Source organism: Microcaecilia unicolor, chromosome 2 (assembly GCF_901765095.1).
Source record: "Microcaecilia unicolor chromosome 2, aMicUni1.1, whole genome shotgun sequence".
Lineage (NCBI taxonomy): Eukaryota > Metazoa > Chordata > Amphibia > Gymnophiona > Siphonopidae > Microcaecilia > Microcaecilia unicolor.
In genome coordinates, this window is record NC_044032.1 from 45,571,042 (window position 1) to 45,585,930 (window position 14,889).

The 14,889-nt window shown below is 45.4% G+C and overlaps 1 protein-coding gene across 1 annotated transcript in view; it reads left to right on the forward strand.

Annotated features, from left to right (window-relative positions):
- The first annotated feature begins 268 nt into the window (after positions 1-268).
- KATNAL2 (katanin catalytic subunit A1 like 2) overlaps positions 269-14,889 on the forward strand; it is a 159,727-nt gene continuing 145,106 nt past the window's right edge. Inside the window, exon 1 of the mRNA XM_030192914.1 lies at positions 269-396. Within this exon, the coding sequence (XP_030048774.1) occupies positions 346-396 (51 nt within the window). The 5' untranslated portion in view covers positions 269-345. The remainder of the gene's footprint in view (positions 397-14,889) is intronic.

Below are 14,889 nucleotides of genomic sequence, written 5' to 3' on the forward strand. Positions count from 1 at the left end.
TCTCAGACAGAAAGAAAAAAGTCCAGGACGCTGACCAGTGAAATAAATGTTACTTTACAACCCGTCCCTCATAGTACTTACTACTACTACCACCAGCCAGCAGCAAAGCCAGCCACGCACAATAAGTTTTATCCCCTCCCCGCCCCTCTAAAATTTTGATTGGTTAGCGTCTAATGGCCGGTCTGCAATTCTAAGCAGTGATTGGTTTTAGAAATCGGCAAGCTATAGCTTAGATCCAACCGGTGACAGCGAACGCCTTTTCATTCCACCTGAGCACAACAATGATTATGTAAATTAAATTGGAGCTGCTGTTTTAATGTTGCAGTGCTCATTCTCAGGTTCTCCATGGAACTATCCTATCAGTCAATAAAGACAGCATATCAAACACGGGAAGCGGTAAGTAGCGGGCGGGGAGCAAAGCAGTTAGGCTGTGACGTGGGCGATACTGCTTTTGACTCGGGCTTAGGTTGCCCTTCTTTTTTCCCCTTGAGGGATTTTCTGTGCATAAGGACAGTCTGAGAAGCTGGCGTATCCGAGCAGCCCTAGCGCGCGACATCATGCTGCGTGTCAAGTTTATACTAATAGAAGATGGGAAACGTTATAGTATTTCTGAAATTGCGAAGCTGTCTGGTAGAGCCTGCGCAGGTGTAAAGTTTTATGTTGTTATGGCAACTTGTGTGAGGCGTCGCGCATGCGCTCGCTGATTGACTGATTGGGCCTGCTGGGGTGGGGAAATTCGTTTGGACATGCGCAGGAATTTGTTTCTCCTTAGTACCGGACAGGAAATAAGGATAAGTAAATGAAAAATTGAAGGTGGAAAAAATAAAGTTTTACATTATCTTTTGTTTTACAAAAGATTGTTTATGTAGAAATAAAGGTCAACAAACAAATTGTAGGTGGTAAACTTTTTTTTTTGGCGTGTATTCGCCTACAGTATTTTAAGGAAGGATAGCTAGAAAATGTTGAATTCTTTCTTTGTCGTTTTGAAACAATATAATATAGTGTTGACTTTTCTTAAAATGCATACCGTTTCCCGATAGTGTGTGCAATATCTATATAAATAATTCCCACCTCCAACGTTCTGAAGCTCACTGTAGTGTTTGTAGGCTCAAAGTACCAGCCATAGACCCCCCCCTTCAGCCCCGCCCCACCCCACCCACACATAATTCACAACTCCAACCAGGGCTGCCAGATAAAAAAAAAAAAATTCCCACACAAAACCGTCAAAACCCGCCCGAAAACCACACACCCTGCCCCTTCCGTCATCAACTCGCCTCTTCCGTCATCACCCCCCGCCCCTGCCGTAATCAGCCCCACCCCTTCCGTCATCGGCCCCGCCCAAAATGTCACACACCGCCTCTGATGCCATTAGCCCCACCCCCGCCGGCCGAAAAACCGCCCCAAAACCTGCACAGAAAAAACAAAACGAGCCCAAAAAACCGCAACCCGTTGCAGACAAAAGTTTCCCGCGGTGGGTTGCGGAAAACCGCCCATCTGGCAACCGTGACTCCAGCGTTCTGAAGCTGCCTCCATCCAAGTGAAGCCTTGCCAGCTGGGAACAAAACAAGCCGTAAACCCGCCCAAAAACCGCCCGTAGCCAATCCCCGTCTCCAGCGTCACTAGCCCTGCCCCTACGTCATCCCTGACGTCAACCCCGCCCCTGAAAGGCTTCTATTGGTCCAATATGGACCAATGGAAGCCCCAGAAAAGCTACTATTGGACCGAATTGGACCAATAGAAGCCTCGGAAAAAACCGCCGAACTCGCACAGCAGCGACGGGAAAACCGCCCAAAAAACCACATCCCGCGGCCGGCAAAATTTGGTAAAACTGCCCACCTGGCAAGAATGCTTGAAGCCCTGTAGTGTTCGTAATCTCATAACCGCACTCAGCCCCGCCCTCCGCACAATACGCACTCAACCACTCACAGCACCCCTCTCACTCCCGCTCCAGCCAACACACCAGCACTCAATGAAAGCTGGCAACCCCCTCCCTCGCCGCCACCACCACCACCACAACCAACTTTGCACCCCCCCCTTCCGAGGACCCTCCTGCCGTCAACCCGCTGTCGCCCCCCTTGGTGCATCAACCCTCCCCCCCGGGGCACATCAACCCTCTCGCCACCCGCACCTGCCACTGGTAACGCTGTCCGGCTGCTGCTGCTTCTCTTGGTCAGCAGCAGCGGCCGCTACAAAAAGAAAAAAAGTCATAAATGTTTTTAAACCTGAAACGCGGCACCATAGACAGCCATCACGCATTGGCTGTCGGCTCTGCAGCCGCTCCTCCTCTCGCCTCCACGTCACTGCCCCTGGAGTAAGACCCCGGAGAAGCGCAGCGACGTGAGAAGCTGCAGAGCCGACAGTCAATGCCTGATGGCTGTCTACGGTGCCGTGTTTCAGGTTTTAAAACATTTATTGCTTTTTTTTTTTTCTTTTTGTAGCGGCTGCTGCTGCTCAACAGGAGAAGAAGCAGTGGCCGGACAGCGTTATCAGTGGCAGCTGCGGGTGGCGAGGGGGTTTGATGCGCAGGGGGGGAGGGGAGGGTCGCTGGACATGGGTGGATGGAAGGGGGGCAGGAGGGGGGAAGAGGAGGAGGGGAGGGTCGCTGAACATTGATGGCTGGAGGGGGGGCAGGGGAGGGGAGGGTCACTGGACATGGGTGGCTGCAGGGGGGGGCAGGGGAGAGGAGGGTCGCTGGACATGGGTGGCTGCAGGGGGGGCTGGGGAGAGGAGGGTCGCTGGACATGGGTGGTTGCAGGGGGGGGCAGGGGAGAGGAGGGTCACGGGTCATGCATGGCTGGAGGGGGGCAGGGGAGTGGGAGGTGGGGAGGGGGGCGCACACACTCACGGTCTCTCACATACACTGTCTCTGACACACTGTCTATCACACTCTGTTTCTCTGTCACACACACACAGTCTCACACACACAGACACCCTGTCTCTCACACAAACACACATACACTCTGTCTCTCTCTCATTTTCTCTCTGACACATACACTCAATCTCTCTCATACACTGTCTTTCAAACATACACACTCCGAGGAAAACCTTGCTAGCGCCCGTTTCATTTGTGTCAGAAACAGGCCTTTTTTACTAGTGTACATATAATGCCAGATTCTATATATATGGCAACTAAATTCTAAGTGTGTTCAATTCACATGCCTAGTGGTATTCGATATCAGATGAGGTGTGTAGGATAGTGCATAGCAGTGGCATAACCAGACCTAGATTGGGGGGGGGGGGGGGGGGGGGCAGAGCCCAAAGTGGGGAGACATACTTTGGCCTGCCTCCCTGCCGCCGCTGTGCCACAACATCATACCTTGCTTGGCGGGGGTCCCCAATTCCCACCAGCTGAAGCGTCCTGCGCTGGTCTTGCAGAGTCTGCCCCGCTCTTACTCGCGCTGTGCATGCTCGTGTTAATGACTAGTGTCGTGCATGCTCAGTTTCACTAAAACAGGCATGCATAGCGTGACTGAGAAGGGCAGACAATGCAGCAAGACCAAAGCTGAACAAACGTTTCAGTTGGTGGGGGTTGAGGACCCCCCCTGCCAGTCAAACCAAGGTCTCCATAGCCAATTTGGGGGGGTGGCCATGCCCCCGTGCCCCCCCCCCCCCCCCCGTAGGTACACCCCTGGTGCATAGGCTGGGTCAACATGCCTAGATTAGGTGCAGCCTGGTGTAAATGCCTGTGCCTAAATTTAGTTGCACTCGCCCGAATTCTATAACCACGTGTGTAGATGCGATTGGTCCCAACATGTCCACACTCCTCTCATGACCGCCCCTTTTTTTGGCTGCGTGTGTGGGAATTTATGTATGCCGCTTTTTAGAATACGCCTAAAGTGCGCATAAATTTCAGTTATTCGCAATTAGTGTTGATTGGTCATTATCATCCAATTATCGAGATTAATTGACTTGTTAATTTAGTGGAACACATAAATTGGCCGCATGCACAAATATACACAGGCTACAAGGCGCACTATATATAGAATCCTGGGGGGGGGGGGGGGGGGGGGGGTAGCATGCTCTTAAGAACAATTCACACCATATGGAAATAGTGTACATTTAACGACAGCCTATTTGTATATTTACATACATTTCCATTCTTAGCACTGGATTGAGAACTCTGCTGCACGTCTTATATTCCGCCTGGACCGATATCACCCCTCTCCTCAAGTCACTTCACTGGCTTCCGATCAGGTACCGCATACAGTTCAAGCTTCTCCTTCTAACCTACAAATGCACTCAGTCCACAGCCCCTCATTACCTCTTTACCCTCATCTCCCCTTACGTTCCCACCCGAAACCTCCGCTCACGGGACAGATCCCTCCTCTCAGTACCCTTCTCTACCACCGCCAACTCCAGGCTCCGGCCTTTCTGCCTCGCCTCACCCTATAAGTACATAAGTAATGCCATACTGGGAAAAGACCAAGGGTCCATCGAGCCCAGCATCTTGTCCACGACAGCGGCCAATCCAGGCCAAGGGCACCTGGCAAGCTTCCCAAACGTACAAACATTCTATACATGTTATTCCTGGGATTTTGGATTTTTCCAAGTCCGTTTAGTAGCGGTTTATGGACTTGTCCTTTAGGAAACCGTCCAACCCCTTTTTAAACTCTGCTAAGCTAACCGCCTTCACCACATTTTCCGGCAATGAATTCTAGAGTTTAATTACACGTTGGGTGAAGAAAAATTTTCTCTGATTTGTTTTAAATTTACTACACTGTAGTTTAATCGCATGCCCTCTAGTCCTAGTATTTTTGGAAAGCGTGAACAGACGCTTCACATCCACCTGTTCCACTCCACTCATTATTTTATATACCTCTATCATGTCTCCCCTCAGCCGTCTCTTCTCCAAGCTGAATAGCCCTAGCCTCCTTAGTCTTTCTTCATAGGGAAGTCGTCCCATCCCCGCTATCATTTTAGTCGCCCTTCGCTGCACCTTTTCCAATTCTACTATATCTTTCTTGAGATGCGGCAACCAGAATTGAACACAATACTCAATACACAATGCTCACCCTATGCTTGGAATAAACTTCCTGAGCCCATTCGCCAAGCCCCCTCCCTGCCCATCTTCAAATCTTTTCTCAAAGTCCACCTCTTCAATGTCGCCTTCGGCACCTAAACGTTATGCCTCTATTCAGGAAATCTAGACTGCCCCAATTTGACTGCCCTATTTGACTGACTGTACACTTGTCCTTTAGATTGTAAGCTCCTTGAGCAGGGACTGTCCTTTTCTGTTAAACTGTACAACGCTGCGTAACCCTAGTAGCGCTTTAGAAATGTTAAGTAGTAGTAGTATTACATCCTATGTGACTTTCAGATCTGTGCCTCTCCCCTCCATATCTAGCATATCATCTCCTGTTCCCTTCTTCCTCCCCCCCCCCCCCCCCCCCCCCCCCGGTGTCCAGCTTCTCATTTATTTCCTAACCCTCCCTGTGCAGCAGAAAATTACTGTTGCGACAGCCTTGAGTGGGGAGGTGGTCCTTACGGTGTAGTGTGAGCACTGCCAGATGCTAGGGAAAGGGGATGGGATTTGATAAACTGTCTTTCTATGTTTACGATCAAAGCGGTTTACATATTATGTACTTGGGCTAATGGAGGTTTAAGTGACTTGCCCAGCGTCACAAGGAGCTGCAGAACTGGGGGGGGGGGGGGGGAGGAGGAGGGAAGGAAGCCTACAGATGGTGTGAATGGAGGGTGCAGGGATAGGAGAGTTGGGTTCAGCCTTGTCTTGGTGCTGGCAGGAAGGTGTGGGGCTGGCCAAGGAGGTTTAATGACGGGAGACTGCATGATGTCAAAAAGCTGAAGCCCGTTCTCCCAGCAGCAACCATTTTGGTACGTCCAAAACAAACTATGAGCTGCTGTGTCCACATTGTCATTGTACATTGTTTTATCTCAGTTAAATATGAAACATGGCCTAAGGTGGCTTATCTGATCTCAGTGAGGGATTGTTTGTAGGGACACCTGCTGCTATACCACGCGCTCAGCCCTTTGAGCACATATTTTTAAGGAAAAACAATGGTAATGGTGTCAAGGCTGGCCACATATTTTCTGTTGCGCACTATAACAGCTGGTTTCACCGTGGCTGAAACCTTTTGAAGTTCTTTTCCTGCTGACACTGATGGACAGCAGAACTCTGATTGGGGTGGCTGGTCAGAAAAAAACTTCAGAAACGTAAACATTACATTTAAAGGGAAAAAAAAGCAGCAGGTATGCAGCACAGACACGATTTAAGTTAATTTCATGCCCGTCCATGCCCCCTTCATTGAATTAATTTCTCCACTCCCCGCGAGTAGGCAACACCAGTAAGTAGATTATCCTCATTACTATCTTTGGAACTAGCTTTAATTTTACTGGTGTTAGTGAGATCCCAAATGCCACATATGTTAAAGCCTAAAAACACACTACCTTTTTTTTTTTTACTGGTGTTGGTCAGATCCCAAATGCCGCATATACTAAAGCCTCAAAAACACCCCATTTGATCAGACATGTATGTAAATAAAGCAGAGAAGATGGAAATGCATCACCTATGGCGCCTGCGCCAGAGAAAGATGGGGCAGAGAAGAACAATCAGCTGATTGTGCTCTTGGGCCTGCAGGAGTTCTGAGCTGCCAAGATGGTTAGCAGGCTTGAGGGGACAGTCTGTGATGTGGGAGCAGGTTGAGCAGCTGGAGGGTGGAATCTGTTGTGGAAGTGGACTAGGAGAAGGAGAGAGACTGTGGTAAAGCAACAAAAACACTGGAACTCCTAGTTGAAAAGCTGGAAGATGAAGGAAATTAGTCTAGGCTGTCTAAGAATAATTAGGCTTCCCAAGGAGGTAGCGCTATGCAGTTTATATGGTAAGTTCTGCAACAGTGTTTTCTGGGATCACCTGTGCAGCCTTCATATTATACTACTACTAATAATTTCTATAGTGCTAGTAGATGTGAACAGTGCTGTACACATTATATGCGTGTACTTTCTCTGTCCGTAGAGGGCTCACAATATATTGTACCTTGGGCAATGGAGGGTTAAGTGACTTGCCCAAGGTCACAAGGAGCTGCAGTGTGAATCGAACCCAGGTCACCAGGATCAAAGCCCGTTGCACTAACCATTAAGCTATTGCTCTACTTCAGATGAGATTGAAAGAGTGCAGGAAGAGCTGTACCTGGGTATGCCCCCACATAACTGGTAAATCAAAGTTATTGTAATTCCCAGAAGTAGAACATATATTTAAGCTGATAGGCAAACGGTTTGCAAATTTTGACAACTGGGGATTGTGGGTTTGTGGATATCTCTGGCCTTAAGTGCAGAGACTTTGAGAAGGAGAGTTCTAGGAGTATAAACTGGCGCTGGTGGAGAGAGGCCTGCATGTAGGTACTCCAGCAAAATTGGTTCTCACAATCGATGGGGAGATGTCTTCAGAATGTGAATGAAATTGAAGCTTCTATAAAATCTCTCAACTACATTTAACAACAAGAGGACCCTATTTGGGTTCCAAAGAGATAAAAAAAAACTGCTACCATTAAAAGACTTGGAGCAAAATTTAAATGCTAGGATCTGGATCTCCAGAGTCAGAAACCCGGAGTGAGATTGTCGCAGCACCCACAGAGTACACCACCACTGTAGCTTGAATCACTAATTGCAAATGTTTGGTCTCCAGTAGTGTTCTAATATGCCTTTTGTCCATTAACATGCTATCCATAGTTCAGTATCCAGTGTTACCCCTAATATTTATTGCATTTGTATCCCACATTTTCCCACCTATTTGCAGGCCCAATGTGGCTTACATAGTATCGTAAGGCGTTTGCCTAGTCCAGTAGAGGAACAAATACAATGTAATGTTGAGGTCGAATAAGGTAGATTAATACAATGTAATGTCAAGGTCAGATAAGGTAGGTATGTTTCAGGCACAATAGGGTTGGAGAAAGGAGGGGTTCTATAATGTTCAGTACGATCTTTGGTTATGCTGTGTTGCTGAGTTCAGACAATTAAGTTGGGTCGCTAGGGTACGCCTTTTTGAACAGATATGGTTTTAGTGATTTCCTGAAGTTTAGGTGGTCGTGGATTGTTTTCACGGCTTTTGGTAGTCCGTTCCATAGTTGTGTGCTTATGTAGAAGTTGAATGCATGGGTTGCTTTGTATTTGAGACCTTTGCAATTTGGGTAGTGGAGGTTCATGTGTGATCGTGATGATTTGGTTCTATTTCTGTTTGGTAGATCTATAAAGTCTGACATGTAACCTGGGACTACGCTGTAGATGATCTTGTGGACCAGGGTGCAGATTTTGAAGGTGCTTTGTTCTTTGATTGGGAGCCAGTGCAGTTTTTCTCGGAGGGGAGTGGCCCCTTCGAATCGTGTTTTTCCGAATATCAACCTAGCTGCTGTGTTTTGGGCTGTTTGGAGTTTCTTTTTGAGTTGTTCTTTGCATCCCACATAGATTCCATTGCAGTAATCTGTATGGCTTAGTACCATTGATTTGTATTAGGTTACGGAATATTTCCCTCGGGAAGAAAGGTTTTACACATTTGAGTTTCCATATTGAGTGGAACATTTTCTTTATAGTGGAGTTTACTTGGCTCTCAAGTGTAAGATTGTGGTAAATCGTGACGCCGAGTATTTTGAGGCTGTCTGAAATAGGGAGGGTATGGTCTGGGGTGTTATGGTTGTTGGTTTGTAATTATTGTGTTGGGATGAGAGGATGAGGCAATGTGTTTTTTCAGTATTCAGTTTCAGTTGAAATGAATTTGCCCACGAGTCCATGGTGTTCAGACCACGTTTGATTTCGTTGGTGATTTCTGTCATCATGTTTGAAGGGGGTGTAGATTGTGACATCGTCTGCACAGATGAACGGGTTGATGACTTGATTGGGTACTGATTTGGCCAGTGGGGTCATCAGTATGTTGAAGAGTATTGGTGATAATGGTGATCCTTGAGGTACACCACAGTCTGCTTTCCATGGTGGTGATATGTTTGTATTTGATTTTACTTGGTATGTTCTGGTGGTTAGGAAACCTTTGATCCAACTTAAGTATATTTCCACAAATCCCCAAGTGGTCTAGGAGACGTAGTAGTATATTGTGGTTTACCATGTCGAATGCGCTAGACATGTCAAATTGGAGAAGTATGCTTTTTACCTGTGGCTATTTCATGCTTGAATTTGGACAGGAGGGTGACTAGTACAGTTTCAGTACTATGGAGGGGGCGGAATCCTGATTGTGATTCATGTAGTAATGAGAACTTCTCCATGTAGTCAGTGAGCTGTTTGGTCACCAGGCTCTCCATCAATTTGACTACAAGTGGGATAGATGCGACTGGGTGGTAATTGGTGAGATCATTCATTTTTTTTCTTTGTCTTAAGGTAATGGGGTGAGTAGAATGTTGCCATGTTCCTCAGGGAAGAGACCTTGTTGTAATGTGTAGTTTAGATAGGATGTGAGGTCTTCTATGAAATGATCGGGGGCAGGTGTTCAATTTGCAGTGTGTATTGGAGAATCTATAGATCGCTTGGGAAACTGATTCGACGGTGAGGAGAGCAAATTTTGATTAGGTACGGTCTGCTGGGTATTCTCCCGACAGACCATTGATGAAGTTTTCGATTTCGGCGTTATGCTGAGGGAGTGTGTTACGTAATATTATTATTTTTTCTTTGAAGTAATTAGCAAGTTTGTCTGCAGATGGGATGCCTGTGTTGGTTGTGGTGATTGGAGTGGTGTCAAGTAGCTTGTTTACGATTTGAAATAGTTTCTTCATGTCTTTGTAATTTGGTCCTATTTTAGTTTTGTAATAAGACCTTTTGGTCTGTCTTCTTGCATATTTGTATTTTCTTTGTGTAAATCCTGCAGGAAAGTAATATCGTCCACATATGAATAATATGAAATGTCAAGATTTCAGTACATTAACACTGTGGAACTCTTTGAGACATGTACGAAGTTAACTTTGCTTCGGTCTTCACTGAGGCAGATTTGGGAGAGATACCGGTGCCAGAAATGGTATTCAAAGCTGACGAGTTGGAGAAGCTGAATGAAATCTCTATAGACCTAGAGGATGTAATGGGCCAATTTGACAAATCGAAGAGTAGCAAATGTCCTGGACCGGATAGTATTCAGAGTACTGATAGATGTACTTGAGGAACTATTGTTAGTAATATGTAATTTATCCTTAAAATTGAGCGTGGTACCGGAAGATTGGAGGGTGGCCAATGTAATTCCGATTTTTAAAAAAGGTTTCAGGGGAGAGCCGGGAAATTATAGACCGGTGAGTCTTACGTCATTGCTGGGCAAAATGGTAGAGACTATTATGAAGAACAAAATTACAGAGCATATTCAAAAGCATGAATTAATGAGACAAAGCCAACATGAATTTAGTGAAGGGAAATCTTGCCTCACCAATCTATTACATTTCTTTGAAGGGGTGAACAAACATGTGGATAAAGGTGAGCCAGTTGATATTGTGTATCTGGATTTTCAGGAGGCATTTGACAAAGTACCTCATGAAAGACTGCCGAGGAAATTGGAGAGTCATGGGATAGGAGGTAGTGTCCTGTTGTGGATTAAAAACTGTTTAAAAGATAGAAAACAGAGAGTAGGGTTAAATGGTCAGTATTCTCAATGGAGAAGGGTAGTTGGTGGGGTTCCCCAGGGGTCTGTGCGGGGACCGCTGGTTTTTAACATATTTATAAAATGACCTAGAGATGGGAGTAACTAGTGAGGTAATTAAATTGGTTGACGACACAGTTATTCAAAGTTGTTAAATCGTGGGAGGATTGTGAAAAATTACAAGAGGATCATACGAGACTGGGCGTCTAAATGGCAGATGACGTTTAATGTGAGCAAGTGCAAAGAGATGCATGTGGGAAAGAGGAACCTGAATTATAGCTACGTCATGCAAGGTTCCACATTAGGAGTCACCAACCAAAAAAGGGATCTAGGTGTCGTCGTTGATACACTGAAACCTTCTGCTCAGTGTACTGCAGTGGCTAAAAAAGCAAATAGAATGTTAGGTATTATTAGGAATGGAAAACAAAAATGAAGATATTATAATGCCTTTGTATTGGTCCATGGTGTGACCGCACCTCAAATATTGTGTTCAATTCTGGTCGCCGCATCTCAAAAAAGATATAGTGGAATTAGAAAAGGTGCAGAGAAGGGCGATGAAAATGATAAAGGGGCTGGGACGACTTCCCTATGAGGAAAGACAAACGCAGCTGGGGTTCTTCAGCTTGGAGAAAAGGCGGCTGAGGGGAGATATGATAGAGGTCTATAAAATAATGAGTGGCGTGGAACGGGTAGATGTGAAGCGTCTGTTTACGCTTTCCAAAAATAGTAGGACTAGGGGGTATGCAATGAAGCCACAAAGTAGTAAATTTAAAATGAATCCGAGAAAATGTTTTCTTCACTCAACGTGTAATTTAACTCTGGAATTTGTTGCCAGAAAATGTGGTACAGGCGGTTAGCTTAGCAGAGTTTAAAAAAGGGTTGGACGGCTTCCTAAAGGAAAAGTCCATAGACGTTATTAAATTGGACTTTGGGAAAATCCACTGTTTCTGGGATAAGTGGTCAGGGTTGGATTTCATTAGGTAGCTGGGACAGGTATCGAGTTTACAGTGAGTGTTGGAGAACCTGCTGATCGCTTGGGTAACTGTTTCTACGGTCAATGGGGCATAGTTTGACTAGGTTCGGTCAGCCGGGTATTCTCCAGAGATTGGGTCCAACTCATTAAGGAAGTTTTCGATGTCAGTGTTGTCCTGAGGTAGCGTGTTGCGTAGGTGGCCTAGTGGTTAGGGTGGTGGACTTTGGTCCTGAGGAACTGAGTTCGATTCCCACTTCAGGCACAGGCAGCTCCTTGTGACTCTGGGCAAGTCACTTAACCCTCCATTGCCCCATGTAAGCCGCATTGAGCCTGCCATGAGTGGGAAAGTGTGGGGTACAAATGTAACAAAAAAAAATACTTGGCAAGTTTATCTGCAGAGGGGATGTCTGTATTCGTTGTAGTGATCAAGTTGGTGTCTAGGAGTTTGTTCACTAGTTGGTATAGTTTCTTCGTGTCTTTGTAATCAGTCCCTGTTTTAGTTTTATAGTATGCTCTTTTGGCCTGTCTTATTGCATATTTGTATTTTCTTTGTATTGTTTCCGTGCGTTGTGTGTATGTTCATCTTTTGTTTTTCTCCATTCTCGTTCGAGTTTCCTGAATTGTGTTTTTAGCTTTTTCAGTTCATCATTGAATCATGGTATCAAGTTAAGCTTACGTGAGGTTCTTGTTCGTAAGGGTGCTATTTCATCTAGTATACTTTTGCATCTTTTATCCCAATCTATGAGGTGGTATATGGAGTTTGTTTGTGCTGTCCATTCGTTATTGTGTATCAGTTGCCAGAATGTATTCGTGTCTACTTGACCTCTTGTGCTGTGATGTGTGTTCTTGTATTCGGTGTAAACCTTTCTTCCGCCAATGTAGGGATAAGTTTAATTTGTAGTGATCGGTCCAGGGTTTTTCTGTCCATTTAATATCTGTTATTATTAAGTTCTGGTCTGTTGAGAGTTTGTGTGAGATAAGATCGAGTGTATGCCCTTTGACGTGGGTTGCTTGCATTTGTGGCCAGTTGAGATCCCATAAGTGGAGGAATTCCTTACAATCTTGTGCGTTGATAGAGTTTGAGTCTTATAAGTGAAGGTTGATGTCTCCTAATACTAGTATATTGGAGTTGGTTACACATGTGTTTTGAAATGAAGTCCATGACGTTAGTCTGGCTTTCATTCCAATTACCTGGAGGTCTGTAAAACAAGACACAATTCAAGTGATCGCGTAGGGTTTTGTTGTGGATTCTGATTGAGGCAATTTCAAGTTGAGGTGATGTGGACTCGGCGGTGTTTTTGGTGGTGAAGCGGGATCGATAGATTAGTGCTATTCCACTGCCTCTCTTTTCCTTCCTGGTCCAGTGTGTGATTTATATATATACACTACCTACTTACCAGCTTTGTTTCTTACTCCCTACTGTCTTAAACACATTCTTGTCCCCTGTTTCCACTCTCTGTACTCTTTGCCTTCCCTTTCTTATGTTCCCCTTATCCTAGCTACCAGTCCTCCTCCCCCCTCCCATTTATACCCTCACCTCCTTCAAAGATCTCTTTCCTTTGCCTCTCTCCCTCTCCTGTAGCCATATGTCCTCTTCAATTGTATCCCAATCCCTATAAATCCTTCAAATTGTTTCCCTCCCCATCTTTCTGCACTGTTTTACAGCTCTGTTCATATCCTTATCTAATCACTTAGTCCCTGTCCTAATCCCTGCACATTTTTAGTCCCCATCCTAATCCCTAAATGTTATGTCCATTTGCATGGAAGCAGTTTATATTGTATATGTGTAGCACTGTTGGTATTGAGAACTACAATTTCTTAGGTAACTGACACTTTCTGAGCACATGTGCTAAATCTTGTTTTCCTTGTTTTTGGGTTATCTGCATTAAAAGAAGTACACTCAAACTCTTGATCCATCTGGTGGTGTTGAATACAAGGTTTAGTTGTATGTTAGAACATTGTAAAAACTCTGTTCGTGAAAGAACACTTAATCTCCACTTACACACCTATTACCCAGACAGTTACTTCTGGTGTCCCATCCAATCAGAGTTTTCACATCGGTATAAGCCCATGTTCTCCTATTGTAGAAAGTATATAAATATTTAGAAAATAAAATACATTGTCCCACACAGTGTCAGTAAAATGGTTTCTTTAATAGAGCTGCACAGTATATCTTATTGCAATAAGAGAGAAGACTGTTAGAGAAGGCTCTCTGTCCTTCTAAGTCTCCTTGAAGTATGACAAGCCAGTGCTTATATTTATATCCTTAAACACATATGAGGTAATTGATTAATCTATACAGACTTCCATAGCATCAGCAAAACATGTTCTTTAGAAGCCTGAACTTAATCTAAGCATGTACAGTATACTAAAAGTTTAAAGTAAGAATATGGAATGCCGGTTAAGGTTCGTTAAGTTACGTCGTCTTGTTGTTTAGAAAAGTTCTTAAAACATACTTATTTTTGCTTTGTAAATGAGTTTATATGGTTTCATGAATTTGAATTATATTTGTTTCCTTAATTTACCTCATAGGACTTGGCATTGTTTGCTCTGTGCCACTGTCCAGACCTTTTTTTTCCCCCTCTTCTATCATAGCCCAAGGCCCGGAAATAGGGATCCAGTTTAGTAGGGTCTGATGGAGCTATGCAGCCACAAATGTGCCCCCTCCCCCCTTGATTGGGGCCAGTGGGAACAATCAACCCTGTGGGACAACACTGCCACAGACATCCCTAGACCCAGGGACCCATAAGTTGAAGTCCTGAGGTCGGGGGGAGGGGGGGGGATCGTCAAATCATCTTGTTTGCAGTGGCCCTCTGGACCACTGCCAGATTTGTCACACCAAGCTAGGCCCCTTGGACTGACATTTGAGATTAAGAGGGTCTTTTCACAATCAGGGCAAATGTCATGTGTAAAAATGATCCCTGAGAGCTCCACCTGGCCAGAGTCTAAACCATGGGACACAGACCACAGCCAGGCTCAAAGAAGAAGCCTGATGCACTGTCTGGAGTCGGAGAAATACTGTCACGTTCCAGTGCTGCACCACTCCCTTATATTAGTGATGACATCACTCAAAGCTCACTTTTCACCCCCGTCTGCTAGTTGGGGAGCATATCCCACTCACTGGACAGGTCTAGTATGATGGTGTCCCATTTTACTGTTTCTAAAGGCTCCCTGTCCAGTCAGCTAGGACCGACTTTGGAGGACCAGAGCAATGGACAGAAGCAACAAGCTCCTACCTCTGGAAGGGGTGAGCTGGTGAGACAGGTTTGTGTGCCCTAAGCCAGTGCCACACTGGCTTCCCTTTAAACCAGCCCTGGGAAGAACTACCTGCAGCAGTGGGGGC